This window comes from Eretmochelys imbricata, chromosome 9, assembly GCF_965152235.1.
Source record: "Eretmochelys imbricata isolate rEreImb1 chromosome 9, rEreImb1.hap1, whole genome shotgun sequence".
NCBI classification, from domain to species: Eukaryota; Metazoa; Chordata; order Testudines; family Cheloniidae; genus Eretmochelys; species Eretmochelys imbricata.
The window spans coordinates 53435051-53451974 of NC_135580.1; the positions used below are offsets into that span (position 1 = coordinate 53435051).

Sequence of the window (16924 nt, forward strand, 5' to 3'; positions counted from 1 at the left end):
CAACTACGTTGTCACTGTATAAAGTAGTTCTACTTAAATTACCTGTTTACGCAGTTTCCTAAATTTTCTGCTTATTTCAAAACTCTCAACGGCATCCATTGACTATCAATCCTTTTGTATTTTTTAAAACCCTGGGTTTACATCCCTTGGCAGTTTTTTGGGCTCCCAGGTCTCAAGCTGCAGAACTGTTTCATTGCTGTTTAGACTTCTGAGCTAAGGCTGGAGCCCTGGGCTCTAGGACCCTCTGAGGTGGGAGGATCTCAGAACTCAGGCTCCAGTCTGAGCCCAGAAGTCTACATGGCAGTGAAACAGCCCCATGAGTCCAAGTTGCTGAAGGCTGAGCTGTGTGAACCCCTGAGAGAGAGAGAACCTGGTGAGAGAAAATTGAGGCAGAGAGTGCCTACAGTGCCATGTATGGTCAGAAGGGGGCACTTCAGGGCTGGCATGCCCTGTGATACGTCCGCTGAGCAACATACAAAGTTAGTAACTAAGGGTATGTCTACACTACAAAATGAGGTTGATTTTATAGAAGTCGATCTTTAGAAAGCGATTTTATGCAGTCGATTGTGTATGTCCCCACTAAGTGCATTAAGTTGGCGGAGTGCGTCCTTGATACCATGGCTAGCATTGACTCGCGGAGCGGTGCACTGTTGGTAGCTATCCCGCAATCTCTGCTGCCCATTGGAATTCTGGGTTAAGGTCCCAATGTCTGATGGGGCAAAAACATTGTCATGGGTGGTTTTGGGTACATGTTGTCAGTCTCTCCTCCCTCCGTGAAAGCAACGGCAGACAATTCTTTCGCACCTTTTTCCTGGGTTACCCGTGCAGACGCCATACCACGGCAAGCATGGAGCCTGCTCAGCTCAGCGCTGCTGTTGTGAGCATTGTAAACACCTTCCGCATTATCCTGCAATATGTGCAGAACCTGGATAGGAGCCACCAGCACGAGGACAATTGTGAGGAGGACATGTACACAGACGTTCCTGAAAGCACGGGATGTGGCAGTTGGGACATCATGGTGGCCGTGGGCAGGTTGATACAGTAGGACGCTGATTCTGGGCCCAGCAAACAAGCACAGGCTTGTGGGACCACATAGTGTTCCCAGTGGCTGCGAAACTTTCACATGCGTAAGGCCACTTTCCTGGAACTTTGTGACTTGCTTTCCCCCGCCCTGAAGTGCAGGAATACCAAGATGAGAGCTGCCCTGACAGTTGAGAAGCAAGTGGCAATAGCCCTGTGGAAGTTTGCAACGCCTGACTGCTACCAGTCAGTCGGGAATCAATTTGTAGTGGGCAAATCTGCTATGGGGGCTGCTGTGATTTAAGTAGCCAATGCAATCATTGAGCTGCTGCTATCAAGGGTAGTGACTCTGGGAAATGTGCAGGTCATAGTGGATGGCTTTGCTGCAATGGGCTTCCCTAACTGTCGTGGGCAATAGAGGGAACGCATATCCCTATCTTGGCACCTGACCACCTTGCCAACCAGTACATAAACCGCAAGGGGTACTTCTCAATCGTGCTGCAAGCACTGGTGGATTACAAGGGACATTTCACTGACATCAGCGTGGGATGGCCGGGAAAGGTGCATGACACTCGCATGTTTAGGAACTCCGCGCTGTTTGAACAGCTGCAAGAAGGGACTTACTTCCCAGACCAGAAAATTACTGTTGGGGATGTTGAAATGCCAATATTCAGAGTAGCAGCCGTGTTAGTCTGTATTCGCAAAAAGAAAAGGAGTACTTGTGGCACCTTAGAGACTAACCAATTTATTTGAGCATAAGCTTTCGTGAGCTACAGCTCACTTCATCGGATGCAGTTAGTGGAAAATACAGTGAGGAGATTTATATGCACACAGAACATGAAAAAATGGGTGTTTATCATGCACACTGTAAGGAGAGTGATCACTTAAGATGAGCTATTACAGCAGGAGAATGGGGGGGCGGGGAGAAAACCCTTTGTAGTGATAATCAAGGAGGGCCATTTCCAGCAGTTAACAAGAAAGTCTGAGGAAGGGGGGGGGGAGGAATAAACAAGGGGAAATAGTTTTACTTTGTGTAATGACTGAGTCATTACACAAAGTAAAACTATTTCCCCTTGTTTATTCCCCCCCCCCTCAGACATTCTTCATTACACAAAGTAAAACTATTTCCCCTTGTTTATTCCTCCCGCCCCCCCCATGTTCTTGTTAACGGCTGGAAATGGCCCACCTTGATTATCACTACAAAGGGTTTTCTCCCCCCCCACCCCACTCTCCTGCTGGTAATAGCTCATCTTAAGTGATCACTCTCCTTACAGTGTGCATGATAAACACACATTTTTCATGTTCTGTGTGTATATAAATCTCCTCACTGTATTTTCCACTGACTGCATCCGATGAAGTGAGCTGTAAAAAGCTTATGCTCAAATAAATTGGTTAGTCTCTAAGGTGCCACAAGTACTCCTTTTCTTTTTGAAATGCCAATAGTTATCCTTGGGGACCCAGCCTACCCCTTGCTCCCATGGCTCATGAAGCCATACACAGGCAGCCTGTACAGTAGTCAGGAGCTGTTCAACTATAGGCTGAGCAAGTGCAGAATGGTGGTAGAATGTGCCTTTGGACGTTTAAAAGCTCGCTGGCACTGTTTGCTGACTAGGTCAAACCTCAGCGCAGCCAACGTTCCCATTGTTATTGCTGCTTGCTGTGTGCTCCATAATATTTGTGAGAGTAAGGAGGAGACGTTTATGGCGGGGTGGGAAATTGAGGCTGGCGGCTGATTTTGAGCAGCCAGACAGCAGGGCGATTAGAAGAGCACAGCTAGGCGCGCTGCGCATCAGAAAGGCTTTGAAAACCAGTTTCATGACTGGCCAGGCTACGGTGTGACAGTTGTGTGTGTTTCTCTGTGATGCAAACCTGCCCCTTGGTTGATTTTAATTCTTTGTAAGCCAACCACCCTTTCGATCACAGCTGGCGAAGGAAATAAAGTCACTATTGTTTTGAAACAGTGCATTCTTTCTTTATTAATTTAAAAAAAAAAGTGAGATAACTGACAAGGTAGCCCGGGTGAGGTAGGGGAGGAAGAAAGAAGAAGGCCACATTGCTTATTATAGCCACACTACAAATCAAAACTGTTTGAATGACAGCCTTCTGTTGCTTGGGCCATTCTCTGGAGTGGAGTGTCTGGGTGCCCAGAGCCTCCCGCTCCACGTTCTTGGGCGTCTGGGTGAGGAGGATATGGAACTTGGGGAGGAGGGCAGGCAGTTATATCGTGGATGCAGCGGCGGTCTATGCTCTCGTTGCCTTTCCACCAGCTCCACCAGACATCATGTCCGTTTGCTCCCCCATTAGCCTCAGCATCGCCTCCTGCGTCGTCTGATGGCACTCACTTAATGCTTTCCATGCATTCAGTTGTGCCCTGTCAGTGCGGGAGGACTGCATGAGCTCGGAAAATATGTCATTGCGAGTGTAGTTTTTTTGCCTTCTAATCTGCGATAACCTCAGGGATGGAGATGATAGGGGGAGCATAGAAACATTTGCACCTGCGGAGGGATAAAAAGGGAGAATAAAATTTAAGATGATACATTTCTGAGAAGAAAAGGGAGAACCTTTCACAGTGAATCAAGCAATTCACAACAGACAGTGCATGTGCTTTAGGTACAAGGTCGCATTTTGCCTTTTATATTGAGCGCCTCCTGGTATGGTGACACATCACACATGGCTGGGCAACAGAATTCGGTTTCCAGGAAGCCATGGTAAGCCAGAGGTACGTAGGGTTGGCTTCTTCCGCCTTCATATCATGTGGGAATGGTTTCAAACTGCAGCACCCTCCTTTCCCATAGCCAGCAATGCTGGTTGGGTTTGCCATTTAAACGGAGGGGGTGAGGTTTTGGGGTGGATGTGCAGCACACCCCTCCGCCCACCCCACCGCGTGGCTATTCTCTGGGATGACCCCTTTTACCCAAGCGCAAACAGCCCAGCATGAATGGGGTCCTTTTACTGTTCCCTTACAAAAATTCCCCTATTTCAACCAGGTGACCATGAATGATATCACTCTCCTGAGGCTAACACAGAAAGATATAGACCGAATGTTGCTTGAATACGACCAAAACCCAGGACCATTCGCTGCCATATTTTGTGCTGCAATGATTCCAGAATACTTCCTACTGGCTTGGCATGGTAAAGTGTCCTGCCATGGAGGATGAAATAAGGCAGCCCTCCTCAGAAACCTTCTGCAAAGGCTTTCAGAGTAGCTCCAGAAGAGCTTCATGGAGATGTCCCTGGAGGATTCCCACTCCATCCCCAGACACATTAACAGACTTTTCCAGTAGCTGTACTGGCCACGAATGCATCCCAATTCTTCAGGGCAAATCAAACATTAAACACAATTGCTTTTAAACGCTGTAGTATAGTTACAAATGTACACTCACCAGAGGTGTCTTCTCTGGCTTCAGGGTCCTGGAACCCATCTTGGGAGGGTATTAGCTCCAGGGTGATGAAAAGGTCCTGGCTGCCAGGGAGAACAGATTCTCCGCTTGTTTGCTGCGCATTCTCCTTCTCCTCATCCACAAAATCCTCCTCCCTGTTGCGTGAGACTCCCCCCTTGCAGGTATCCACGGACAGTGGTGGGGTAGTGGTAGGGTCCCGTCCCCCCCCAGAATGCCATGCAGCTGATCATAGAAGCGGCATGTATGGGGCTCTGACACAGAGAGACCATTTGCCTCCTTTGTCTTTTGGTAGGCTTGCCTGTGCTCCTTAACTTTCACGCAGTACTGCTGTGTGTCCCTGTTGTAGCCTCTCTCCACCATGCCCTGTGCGATTTTGGCATATATAATTGCATTTCTTCTTTTTGATCGGAGTTCGGCCTGCACAGATTCTTCTCCCCATACAGTAATCAGATGCAGTGTCTTCCATTCAGTCCATGCTGGAGCTTCTTTGTGATTCTGGGACTGCATGGTCACCTGTGCTGCTGAGCTTGCCACGCTGACCAAACAGGAAAGGAAATTCAAAATTTCCCCGGGGCTTTTCCTGTGTACCTGGCTAGTGCATCGGAGTTGAAAGTGCTGTCCAGAGCAGTCACATTGGAGCACTCTGGGATAGCTCCTGGAGGCCAATTCTGTCGAATTGTGTCTGCACTACCCCAAATTCAACCCAGCAAGGTCGATTTTAGCGCTACTCTCCTCTCCGGGGAGGCGTACAGCAGTCGATTTTAAGAGCCCTTTAGGTCAGCGGAACGGTGTTGGTTGTGTAGACGCATTGCTTATAAAATCGACCTAAAGCGGCTGAATGCGACCTAACCTCATAGTGTAGACCAGGGCTAACTCACCAAACCTGTTGTGAGGATTGGTTTGCACAGTGTTGTGAAGATCTAAAGTCCTATATAAATTAATTGTTTGTTGCATTCTCTACAAAGTAAACTCTACTGTACATTGTTACTTAAACTTAGTGTTTTTAAGGGTTGTAAAATCTTCAGATCAAATACTTTATAGAAAAGCAGCATTTTATTATCCTATATACATTTTGTGATTTTGTATTTGTGTGTTTAAAAGCTTGGTGCTGTCAGAGCTATCTGTTACTGTCGAAAATTAGAACCAGTTCTTTTTTCTAAGGTTGTTATTCCTATTTAAATGTTCAGTGATGTAAATGAGAAAAGTCACTTTCCTATCTTGGGAGAAAAATTATAGTAGCACCGCATTTAACATGGAAGGACAGGAGTTGCTCATTTATAAAGCTCTCTTATCTTCCTTATCAAAAATATGAGGAACGCACACTAAGTTTAAATAGTTGTTTAGTGTGCATGACAAATTTTGTGAGGGAACTGAAGCTGGCAGACTCCCCAAACCCTATTGTACTGCTAACTTGCTGCTGCATAAAACACTTTTTTTTCTAGTGGGCATTTGGAGTAACACTGTGGGAGCTGATGACTTTGGGGCAGACTCCATATGTGGATATTGACCCTTTTGAGATGGCTGCATATCTAAAGGATGGATACAGAATAGCTCAACCAATCAACTGCCCTGATGAACTGTAAGTGTGGACTTATTAGGAGAGGGGAGGGAGAGTGGTTTTTATTCCACTTTTCAGGAAACCTTTTTTAAATTCAGAGCAAGCAGAGAATGCTACTTCTATAGATAGAGGGAAGTCTCAATTCAGTCATCCTGACCTGGTTGTGTTAAATGTTCATTTAAAAAAAGAAAAAAAAAAAGCATAATTTAAAGGGCATACTCAGAAATTTTTCAAGTGGAATAAGTAAAGGGAACCAGTATTTTTCTTCCAGGCTACCTTCCTTTTCTCAGACTGCCTTCTTCTGTCTTCCCAAAATTCCATTTCTCTGTAGCCTCCTACAGAAATCCTTTAAATAGTGTTTTTAAAGCGTTTTAATTGCCATTATCAGATTATCCTAATACTGCTCCTGGCTGCCTTTGACTTGTCTGTCTCTTGACAAACCAGATCAGCACCTCCACTAGTAGTACCTTTGCTGGTCACTCCAGATATGCTACTTCTGGAAAAACAATAGGGAAAAAGAATCCTTGCTGGTGGTTGGATCTCTCTTTACTCAAGTTCATGACACTTGTGTGTGTCATGATTAGCTGTCGTCTTCTGATGTCTCCCCTTTGTTTTTTGTCTTCAGGTTTGCTGTGATGGCCTGTTGTTGGGCCCTAGATCCTGAGGAAAGACCCAAGTTCCAGCAGCTAGTGCAGTGTCTAACGGAATTCCATGCAGCTCTGGGAGCCTATGTCTGAAGCTTCAGGCATGGATTCCATATGCTACTTGAGAAGGGACAGTGCATACACTTCCAGCGCCATGCATCACTTGGACGTACTCACACACTACGTGTATAAAGCAACGCCAGTGGGAGAAAGCACTTCTTCCAAAACACTGTGCCTTAGAATGCTTTCGTAGTCTGACTTTTTTGTAAGATCTCTTGATGTTGAATATTTTCTAGATATCACTTTTGCTAAGTTAAATTGAGACTGTTTTATTTGCCAGCAGATTTTCTAAAATATAGCGATAGTGAACTTGAACACAAGAGTTGGATGGACTTCCGCACTGTTACAACAGACACAAAGTTGGCTTTTTAAAGGTTGTTTTAGAGCTGGTAGGAAAAGGGGGAAATTATGCAAACAACATTGCAGAAACTTTTCCCATTTAGAAACTGAAGTTTTCTGACCAGCTCTAGTGCTTGATCTTGTATGTATCTGGAATAGCTTTTTAGTATCAGCTGCTTTTCTTTTGAGACGATGGCACAAAAACGTTGGGTCCATAAGTGGCATCTTATTTTTTAACCCATTGATCATCAACAATTCTTGGAAAAGCTGGTCTTCCAGATGCAATATCCCTTTTCTAAGACAATAAGCAATTATGTAAAAGTGATTCCAGTTTACCTCATACAGAGAGTGGTAAGGATGGGACTGAATGGAGCCTGTTCTTTTAAATGAAAGCCTGACATGATTTGAGATAGTTCAAAATGCTAAGTAGAGGCCTTCAGAGAAGCGCCAAAGCAGCCCTTATTTGGGTGCCTTTCACCTCAGATTTCTAGATTGCAGTTTCTCTTGCTGAAAAGGTACTGGTTGTTTTTAGGGTTTTTATGGCCTGAAATGGGCTTAAATACATAAATATATATTTGTAAAGACACACACTTGCAGAGTAAAGAATGTTTTTCTATTATAATGATTGTGAAAATTTAATCCCTAACACTGGCTAGTGTATCAAGTTTGCAGGTTTTGAAATATATCTTTATTAGGACCAGTTGAAGTAGTTCTGTGGCCCACTGTGAAGGCATTAGATGGCACTTCCCTTGACTGCAAAGCCCAAAGATTCAACATGTATTTTTATCTTACCCATCCCCATCTTCCATAGACTTCTATGCCACCTCACAGGGGGAGGGGATGGGGATGGGGGTGTTCCATCCTGTCAGTGAGTTGAAAGTAACATCCAGAATATAGGTATGGCTTATAGGGAAATGGAGGGTGGAGGTTTCCATTGATTCAGCTTGAGGCTAACAGAGGAGAATTTTTACTTTTTCATGAGATTCAAGTTGCCTCCACTAGACTGCTCAGGTAGCATGAAGCAGCCTATACTTCAGATCATACAGCACATAAGCACAACCAGCAAAGCATCCCACTAGTTTCACTCAATCTTTAGGATGAGAGCCCCACACCCTGAGGTTCCCTGTAGCTGCGTGGCCATTGGTGTCAGAACAGGCCATTGCTATCAGAATGGTACCTGATGGTTATTGACACGAAGGTTTAGAAGTCTTTGACTTATAAGGACAAGACATTAGACTTGGCTATTATATGTGCAAATTAAAAATTAGAGCAGCCTTTCTCAAACTTCTGAAATCTGAGTCCCCTTTCAGGAAAATAAAACCTGTCTCTCCCCTGCCGCATTAGGGCAGTATTGGGGAAGAGTTTGCGATGCCACTGTATGTATACCCCTTTCCTCCCCCAGCTGTGCCTTCATACTTTCTACAGCATGCACCCTGTAATTTGGGAAACAAGGAACTAGAAAATTGTAAGTTCCTCAAATAGAAAAGCTGTCTTTATCCTTATGTGATTGGAGAAACCAGCCATGTTTCATTCCAAACAACTTTTCCTGATAATTGTAATGGGCTGTAATAATAAATGCTGGGACACCCATTGAGCATTCTGTCTAAGAGATGCTGTAAAAGGGTGTTTGGGTTTGAATTGGTTGGAACTCATTTTGTATGACTGACTTTGCAGTCATATATTTAATTGCTTGGGGGTGGCTTTAAAAACCTTGCCATCCAGACACTTTTGGCCCTTTCAATAGCTGAGATTTAAAAAAAAAAAAAAATCGATATTTGTTTTATGCTGGCTCACTTGGTAAAATTATCCAGGGCTGGGCCATTTTTCCACCAATTTTTTTATGAAGAGTTCCACAAAGACACTGCAGTTGTAATGCTCATCTGAGAATACTAAGGAGAGAAAACAGTATTATTTGAAAATGATATACTACTTGGAGTATTGTTTAAAAACAAAACACATTCTAGCTTCACTTTCTGCAGTTGTGATTGCTGAGGAATCATTTTATGGATCACTATTTTGAAACAGGTTCTATCACAGACTACATTTCTGGATTTTCATAATATATTTCAGAAAGTTACTTCATTGAGTGCACTGCTCTGATCATTTACTTCTTGGTGTGCTTCTTTGTACACGCAAAATCCATTCACTTGCAGCAGTTAGACATTTAGTTGGATGAGAGCCATCAACTCTCTGATGTCATTTAAAAATAAAAGAAATCTGGCTGCACAGATGAAGTAAACCTTTCAAAAGGAACCAGAGTTAATTGATGGCAGAGCTGTTGTCTTGAGTCTGCAACCAGCTCTTCTGCCTAAGCTCTAGCAGAGTGAAAGCTGACTAGTCTTCGCCTTCTTCATTGCTACTGTTGGGAACTCCTGAATGGCAGTAAGACTGCCAATTATCGGGTCAGTTTCACTCCACTACATCTTGGGAAAGCTCTGAGCAATAGTAAAGGCTGGCACTGAAACAGAAGGTCCAAAATATGCTCAAGAAGAGGTAAATGATGGAGGGTAGGGATAGGGTCCAGAGTGACCTAGACAAATCAGAGGATTGGATCAAAACAAATCTGATGAGGTTCAACAAGGACAAGTGCAGAGGTCTGCACTTAGGAAGGAAGAATCCCATGCACTGCTACAGGCTGTGGGCCGACTGGCTAAGCAGCAGTTCTGCAGAAAAGGACCTGGGGCTTACAGTGGACGAGAAGCTGGATATGTCAGCAGTGTGCCCTTGTTGTCAAGAAGGTTAATGGCACATTGGCCTGTATTAGTAGGAGCATTGCCAGCAGATCAAGGGAAGTGATTATTCCCCTCTATTCAGCACTGGTGAGGCCACACCTGGAGTATTGTTGTCCAGTTTTGGTCTCTTCCCTCCCCCCATCTCCACTAAGAAAGGGATGTGGACAAATTGGAGAGTCTAGTGGCAGCCAACTAAAATGATTAGGGGGCTGGGACACATGACTTACGAGGAGAGGCTGAGGGAACTGGGGTTATTTAGTCTGCAGAAGAGAAGAGTGAAGTGGAATTTGATAGCAGCCTTCAATTACCTGAAGGGGGTTTCCAAAGAGGATGGAGTTCGGCTGTTCTCAATGGTGGCAGATGACAGAACAAGGAGCAGTGGTCTCAAGTTGCAGTGGAGGAGGTTTAGGTTGGATATTAGGAAATACTATTTCACTAGGAGGGTGGTGAAGCACTGGAATGGGTTACCTAGGTAGGTGATGGAATCTTCATCCTGAGAGGTTTTGAAGGCCCGGCTTGACAAAGCCTTGGCTGGGATGAATTAATTGGTGTTGGTCCTGCTTTGAGCAGGGGATTGGACTAGATGACCTCCTGAGGTCTCTTCGAACCCTAAAATTCTGTGATTCTATGAAATGATCAGAAGACCTATACCCACATAGCATCCTGGACTTGGATGTTAGACTAGAGACAAAAATGTTCCTTCTCCCTTTCAGCTACAAGAGCAGAGCTTGTAGCGCTTTGGGTATATCACATTGCCATTATTACAAATAATGGAGCCCTGAACAAGGTCGAGGGACAAAACTCTGGTAGGTATGCCATCATGCTCATCTTCCCAGCAGGGAAGTGGGTCTGGCTTGATCCCAGACAAATTCTGCTCCAGTTCTACAACTAATTGATCATTTTCAGACTGCCTTACTTGACTTGATAATCCGTCTGGCGGTGCCTCCAATGATTGCAAACCTGAGTGGCTTCTAAAGACTGCCATGTTTCCTTCCAGTTGTACAGTTTTCGTTCCCAGCCAAAGACAAGGACAGGTAGTTTATTCAGTCCTCTACCACTGAGATGCTGAAGATCTGATCTGCAGAGGCTTATGCTATTGATAAGGGACCTGATGGGGCCTACCACTTGCTTCTAGCCTCTGAACTGGACCCTAAAATCATGAATGTGTAGGTCACTTTGAGTTTTTGCTATTACATACGTGGCCTCTATATGCTGGTGTGGTATAGAGGTTTTATCAGCACTTGTTTGGGAGAAGCTGCATGTCCCACTCATGAATAAGGCTAAGATTTTGTCAGGGATGTTTTTAGTGAAAGTCACGGACAGGTCACGGGCAATAAAGAAAAGTTCACGGAAGCCCGTGACCTGTCCCTGACTTTTACTAAAAATATCCCCCTGACAAAATGGGGAGCTCAGCTGTGGGGTCCCCATGTTGCCTGCAGAGGTTGGGTAGCTGTGGGGGCTGCTCTGGGGGCCCCCACCACCTGCTGGGAGCTTTGAAGGATCCCTGGTCCCACAGTGGCCCTGCCACCCTCTGGAGGCCCTGCTACCCTCAGGGGCTCAGAGCTCCCAGTCCCCAACCCCCATGGCAGCCAAGAGCTCCAGGGGGCCCCACAGTCTGCATCAGCCAGGAGCTGCTGTGGGCTCCCACAGCAACTCAGAGCTCTGAGGGGGCCATCACCACCTGCGGCAGCTGGGAGCTACAGGGAGGCCCTGGCTCCCACAGCCACTGGGAGCTGCGAGGTCCCCCCTACCACCTGCAACTCCCAGCTGACGGCTGAATTCACAGAGGTTGCTAGAAGTCACGGATTCCGTGATTTCCATGACTTCCATGAAAAAATCTTCACCTTACTCATGAATAATGTGACAGCTCAAATCTTTATACCCCAGATCATCACATCTGTATAACATTTTTTTTGTTCCTGTTCAGCACCACCATTTGAGCCCCTCCACTGGCTCCCTCCATATCAGTATCAAGTGTTAAGGTGAGGTAAAGCAGCTGAAAGGCCCATTGCAAACTCTGTCTCCACTATCCGTTCCTCACTTTCACCATCTGGCTTTTGCTGCTTCTTTTCATTTCTTAACTTCATGTACAAACATGAAACAAACTCTTTTCTGTGCTGCTTGTTATGCATCAATTCCCTCTGAACTGATCCACAAAGCCACTACCTTCAAATCTCTCCATGAGACTCACGTCTGCTATGATACCTATAAACCAGTGGTGGCATGAATAGCAGATGGGGTTGATAAATACTCATAGCTCTTCTTAAAATGCAAATCTTTCTAAAAATTTTATATATTTGACTTTCCTTCCTCACACTTTGTGTCATGTTATGTCATGAGCACACTGTTATCAGGGAAAATTCTATGTTTGCGGGAAAGAAATATTTCCCTAGCAGGTTGTTTCAATTATTTTATGTTTGAAGCTGCTCAGAAATTGGGAATATTGGGAGTTGTGCCAAAGCCTCATGGTGCTTTTCCGACTACTCAGCCAAAAGGAATATGAATGAGAACATGCTGCATAGACACTCTTGTCTTGTCTTCCTTTCTCACACATCCAGTTTACTGAGAGTTGTTCTTACCTCTGCTCATTAGAAGGGAGCATATCAGCTTTAATGCCTTTTCTGTATTACTGTATTGCCTAGGAGCCCTAGTCATAGCTCAGGACCCCGTTGAGTACAAGCACAGAACAAAAAGATGGTGTGTGCCCCAGAGAGCATCCAATCGGGGGATATGATGAGATGGCAGATGAGGGAGCATAAGGAAACAATGAGACAATATTGGTCAGCAGGATGGGCAGTGGTCTCAGCTCACCAACCCTCAAGTTTTTTGTAAGCATCACGGCAAAGGAGAATATTGAGGGTTTCTGAAGGAGGATAATTAAAGTAGCTTCACAGTTGTTTACAGTCAGCTTCTCTTAAGTATGAGGACAAAATGTGAAGGTTACTTTTCGAAAATTTAACAAGTGGACAGTGGAAGCAGGAGTAGACATCTCAATATTGAATGAGATATGATAGGTCCAGATAGCCCCTGAACAGCCTTGAAAGTGAAGACAAGTTGCTTATGTTTAATGCAATAGAGAAGTGGGGAATCAATGGAAGAATGTGAAAGAGGGGTGACATGGTCAAAGCAATGGGTTAGGAAAATTATCTGAACAGATACGAGTGGCGCAAGATTACATTTGTCAAGGCCAAAGAGAAGAAAGTTGAAGTAACCAAGAGGATGAGAGCCTGGACAAGTTTTAGCTATGTAAGTGGTTAGGAAAGTGATGTTCTGCAGAAAGAATCAACAAGGTTTGTACATAGCCTGGATGTGAGGACCTAGAGAGGTCCAAGTTGAAGTGACGTCCAGGTTACGGGCCTGAGTGACAGGTAGAATTGTGGTGTTAGCCATAGGGATCGAGAGGCTGGGGAGAAAGATTAAGAACTCTGTTTTAGCCATGTAGAGCTGGAGCCAAGGACCAAACATCCAAAAGGTGTCAGAGACAGGCTGAGATTTTAGCTTGGACAGGAGGAGACAGGTCTGGAGTAGAGGTATGTTTGTGAGTTGCCAGCCTAGAGAATGGTAGTTTGTGTTTGCAGATGAGATTACCCTAAGAGACGGTATAGAGGGAGAAGAGAAAGGGAGCCCTATCAGAAAGTTGGAGGGGCCTCCAAAGGACATGCTGGAAAACCAGGTCACAGAAATCAAGGGAGGGAAAAATTTCAGTAAATGTGGCCAACAATGTCAAATGTACCTGGCGGGTCAAGGGGAATGAGGGCAAAGTACTAGTTCTGAGCTTTGGCTAGGAAGAGGTCATTAGAGCCATTGGTAGAGCAGTTTCAGTGGAGAGTAGGAGGTGGAAGCTGGATTGGAGAGGGCACAGAAGAATTGGAGCAAAGAAATTCCAGACAGCAATTGTAAACAGTGTACTTGAGTTTAGGGCTATAAGTGTGCTATGTGCTTTCCTTTCTATTCCCTGTCCAACAATAGTGGTTCAGAAGGATCTTAGCACTCTTTTGGCCTGGGACAGCCCCATTTTTATTGTTCACATGTCTAGTGACTTTTTGTTCTCTAACTTCCGTTGTGACTTTTTGAGGTGACTGGGAAAGAAGGGGGCTGATGCATGGAAGAGGGAGGTACGAGTGCAGAAAATTCCTCACATGGATACTTGGGAAAGCTAAGTCCCCTGTCAGTTTCCAGATAACCAATGTTAAAGGTTGACTATGCAACCTAACTCTTCTGCTGTTTATTTCTTTTCTATTTCTTTTCTTAAATTCCTCCACTAACTGACATTTCCATCCTTCCCCACCCAGAGTTTGCTTGCTTGACTGAAAGATTGTTAAATACTGCAATAGGAGTTTGTCATTTGCCTTCTGCTCTGGAAAATAGTACACCATGGAGTGTGTGGCAAACTAAAGTGCATGCTGGGGCTTTCACAGGCTGAGACAGCACCTTTTAGAACAGTTAAACATTGAGAGAATCTGAGTTGGGGTATAAATTAACATTTCTGCAATATCAGGTGTGCATGACACTTTAGACACAAGACTGGATTTTTTCAAAAATGCATGCAAGGTCCAATGGGCATGCAACAACCCAGAGCTGTGCAAACATGTATATACAAATCCCAGTTTGGATACATGCGTCAAAGTCCAGGCATTGCAAATTCGGCTCACGCCTTTCTGAAAATCTGCCCCTAAAATGTTTACGTTCTAATTTAGGTAATGATACAGGCAAAAGGGAGTGAGTGGGTGTTTGTTCTAATTGACCCCATTCAAAAGTTAGTGATGAAACTCCTGTTTGACTTAGATGGGGCAAAGCTAGGCCAATGCTGAGCGCTTTCTAAATCCTAGGGCATTTTGTGTTCTCTCTGATCAAACTAGAATACTTTTCCAGCTTTGGAACACATCATATACACATGACTTCTCAGTCATGGATTGTGAAAGATGGCAGCAAGTCAATTTAGCAAAAAAGCCAATCTGCATTAGGTAAACTCTCATTGTTGATTGAGGTTCTTAATTCCAGGACCTGAAGCGAATTGGCTGGCACACTGAACATCATGCAGGTGCTTATTCCAATTTTAATAAAACATCCAGTGAAAGAAAAATGAGGTGGAAGAAATCTGACATGAAAAATGAGCAAAAAGTTAAATCTAACTGCGGAGGCTGGAATGCACTGAGAAGGTAGGTTTTTAGTGTGGGCTTAAGTCCATGTCAAACTCTAAATAATTGGAATACCTCAGCCATGGAATACAACATAAGCAGGAGCTATGGCGCCTGCAATCTCTCAATGCTATTGTGGGTAAGACTGCTCCAAGCTGGCTGCTCCAGATTCTGAAAACAAGGCAGAGTATCAGGAAGACTCCAGGAGCATAGTGCTGCTGCTGCTCTGCCCTCACAGCATGAGATGCAAAAATAATTCCATGGGTTTCTTTTTCTGAGAGGTGGAGTGGGACAGGACGGCTCAGGAGGAGAAGAGATGCATCAATGCAGTTCTACACCAGTTACTGTGTGAAAGGTGCAGTTATATCCCCCTCGGGACGGAAGGCTGCCCCTCTGGGCCACAGAACTACACCATATGTGCTAGCAAAGCCTAGTTCTCTGTTGGATGCTAGAATTGAATCCTATTCTGGTGTTGGGTAGATGCTCAGAGAAGAGAAAGGGGGGCATCTTCCTTCTCCCCCACCCTCCCAGTAACTGCACAGCACAGGGCAAGATTTGCTCCTGGTATTTCCATTTTGGTGTTTGTTCATTTTTGGCCTGACTAGCTCTTCATTTAATGGAGGTAGTGTGGTCTAGTGCAGAGGTTCCCAAACTTTTTTTTCCTGCACCCCACTTCTCTATGGGAGTCACGTAACTGCCCACCAACTCCTGCCGTCTGGGGCAAAAAATGACTCACTGAGGCAAGCCAGTAACTCATGCCTGGCGTGGCAGCAGGACCCAGCTGGTTCCATCCCCGAGGAATCCATGGCAGAGCATAGAGGGACTCCTGGCACTCCCTCTCCCCAGTCCAAAGCCTAATGCCCCCACAGGCTCTGGTGCGTTTAAATATGGGGTGGGGTGGTAGGAAGAGGGGCAGCAGTCAGGGAGTTGAGAAGGGATGGGGCAGCAGGATGGGCCTGAGCAGGGCCGTGGTCCTCACCCACCCTGATCACCGAGGACTCTCTACTGCTGCCCTGCCCACTGGCTGGCTATAGCACCTTACCTCTGATAACCTTTTGGGCCCCCTAAAATGTAGGGGGGCATGTGCAGTTTGAAAATCCAGTGGCCTAGTGAATAGAACACTGGAGCGGTACACAGCAGAGCTGGGTTCTGTTTGCAGCTTGGCCAGTGGCCTGCTGGGTGACTGTGGGTCAATCATGTCACTCCCCCGTGCCTCAGTTTCCCCACTGTAAAATGGGAGTAATGCTACTGACCTGTGTAAATTGCTTTTAGGCCTAGGAGTGAAAAGCACATGGTATTATCAGAGCTAAACTATTTCTTTGTTTTTAAAGGCAGTTACAGTAAGGTCCTATCCTCAGACTTGTGTCCAGTAAGTAGCTCTGTGCCACTTCTATGTCCCTCTCCCCACAATGTGATAAGTAGGAAAGCAGAGTGCTGGCACCACCCTACATGCTGCTAGCCAAGGTGCCCATTGCCACATTCAGGGAGCGTGCCCCCTTGTGCTGTCTCCAGAAATGTACCAGCCCTGCTGCCTATGGAGACCCTCTGTGGTTACTGAGACAAGAGTGGCATTTCTCCTAAATGCATAGGATCAACAGCCATGGGCACACTTTAAAAATGCAAGGGGCTCTTTATGTCTTTAAGGTCGTGCTCCTCCACCTGTTCAGTGCAGAGAGACGAAGTGGGAAGGAGTGGTCAGAGTTGCACTGTACAAATAGCTGTCAGAGAGCATTACAAAGGGTGCTCTGCGGAGCTGGCAGTGATGAGATAGAGCTGTCATCTCCGCGTGCAGCATAATGGAGCCCTTTACGCTCCTGCTGAATGTCAATAGGAAAGCCAGGGGCTCCCAGCCATGTGTATCTGTGCATAACTGTCCCCAGAAGCAGCTGCTTCCATTCTCCCATCACCGACCTCCATGCCCTATCCTTAGCTGAGGTCAAGTCCTCAACCGCAGAGAATGCTCTTGAACTGTGCCAGTTTCTGTTTGGGGAGAGAAGTGGGGAATAGGTGAGACCTCTTCCATAGCTCAAAT

General features: G+C 45.4%; 1 protein-coding gene across 4 annotated transcripts in view; it reads left to right on the forward strand.

Annotated features, from left to right (window-relative positions):
- RYK (receptor like tyrosine kinase) overlaps window positions 1-7644 on the forward strand; it is a 152299-nt gene extending 144655 nt beyond the window's left edge. For all 4 annotated transcript variants that reach the window (XM_077826219.1, XM_077826221.1, XM_077826222.1 and 1 more), the window contains 2 exons: window positions 5864-6000; window positions 6605-7644. In XM_077826219.1, coding sequence (XP_077682345.1) covers window positions 5864-6000; window positions 6605-6716 — 249 coding nt within the window. In that variant the 3' untranslated portion in view covers window positions 6717-7644. The remainder of the gene's footprint in view (window positions 1-5863; window positions 6001-6604) is intronic.
- Window positions 7645-16924: the final 9280 nt, after the last annotated feature.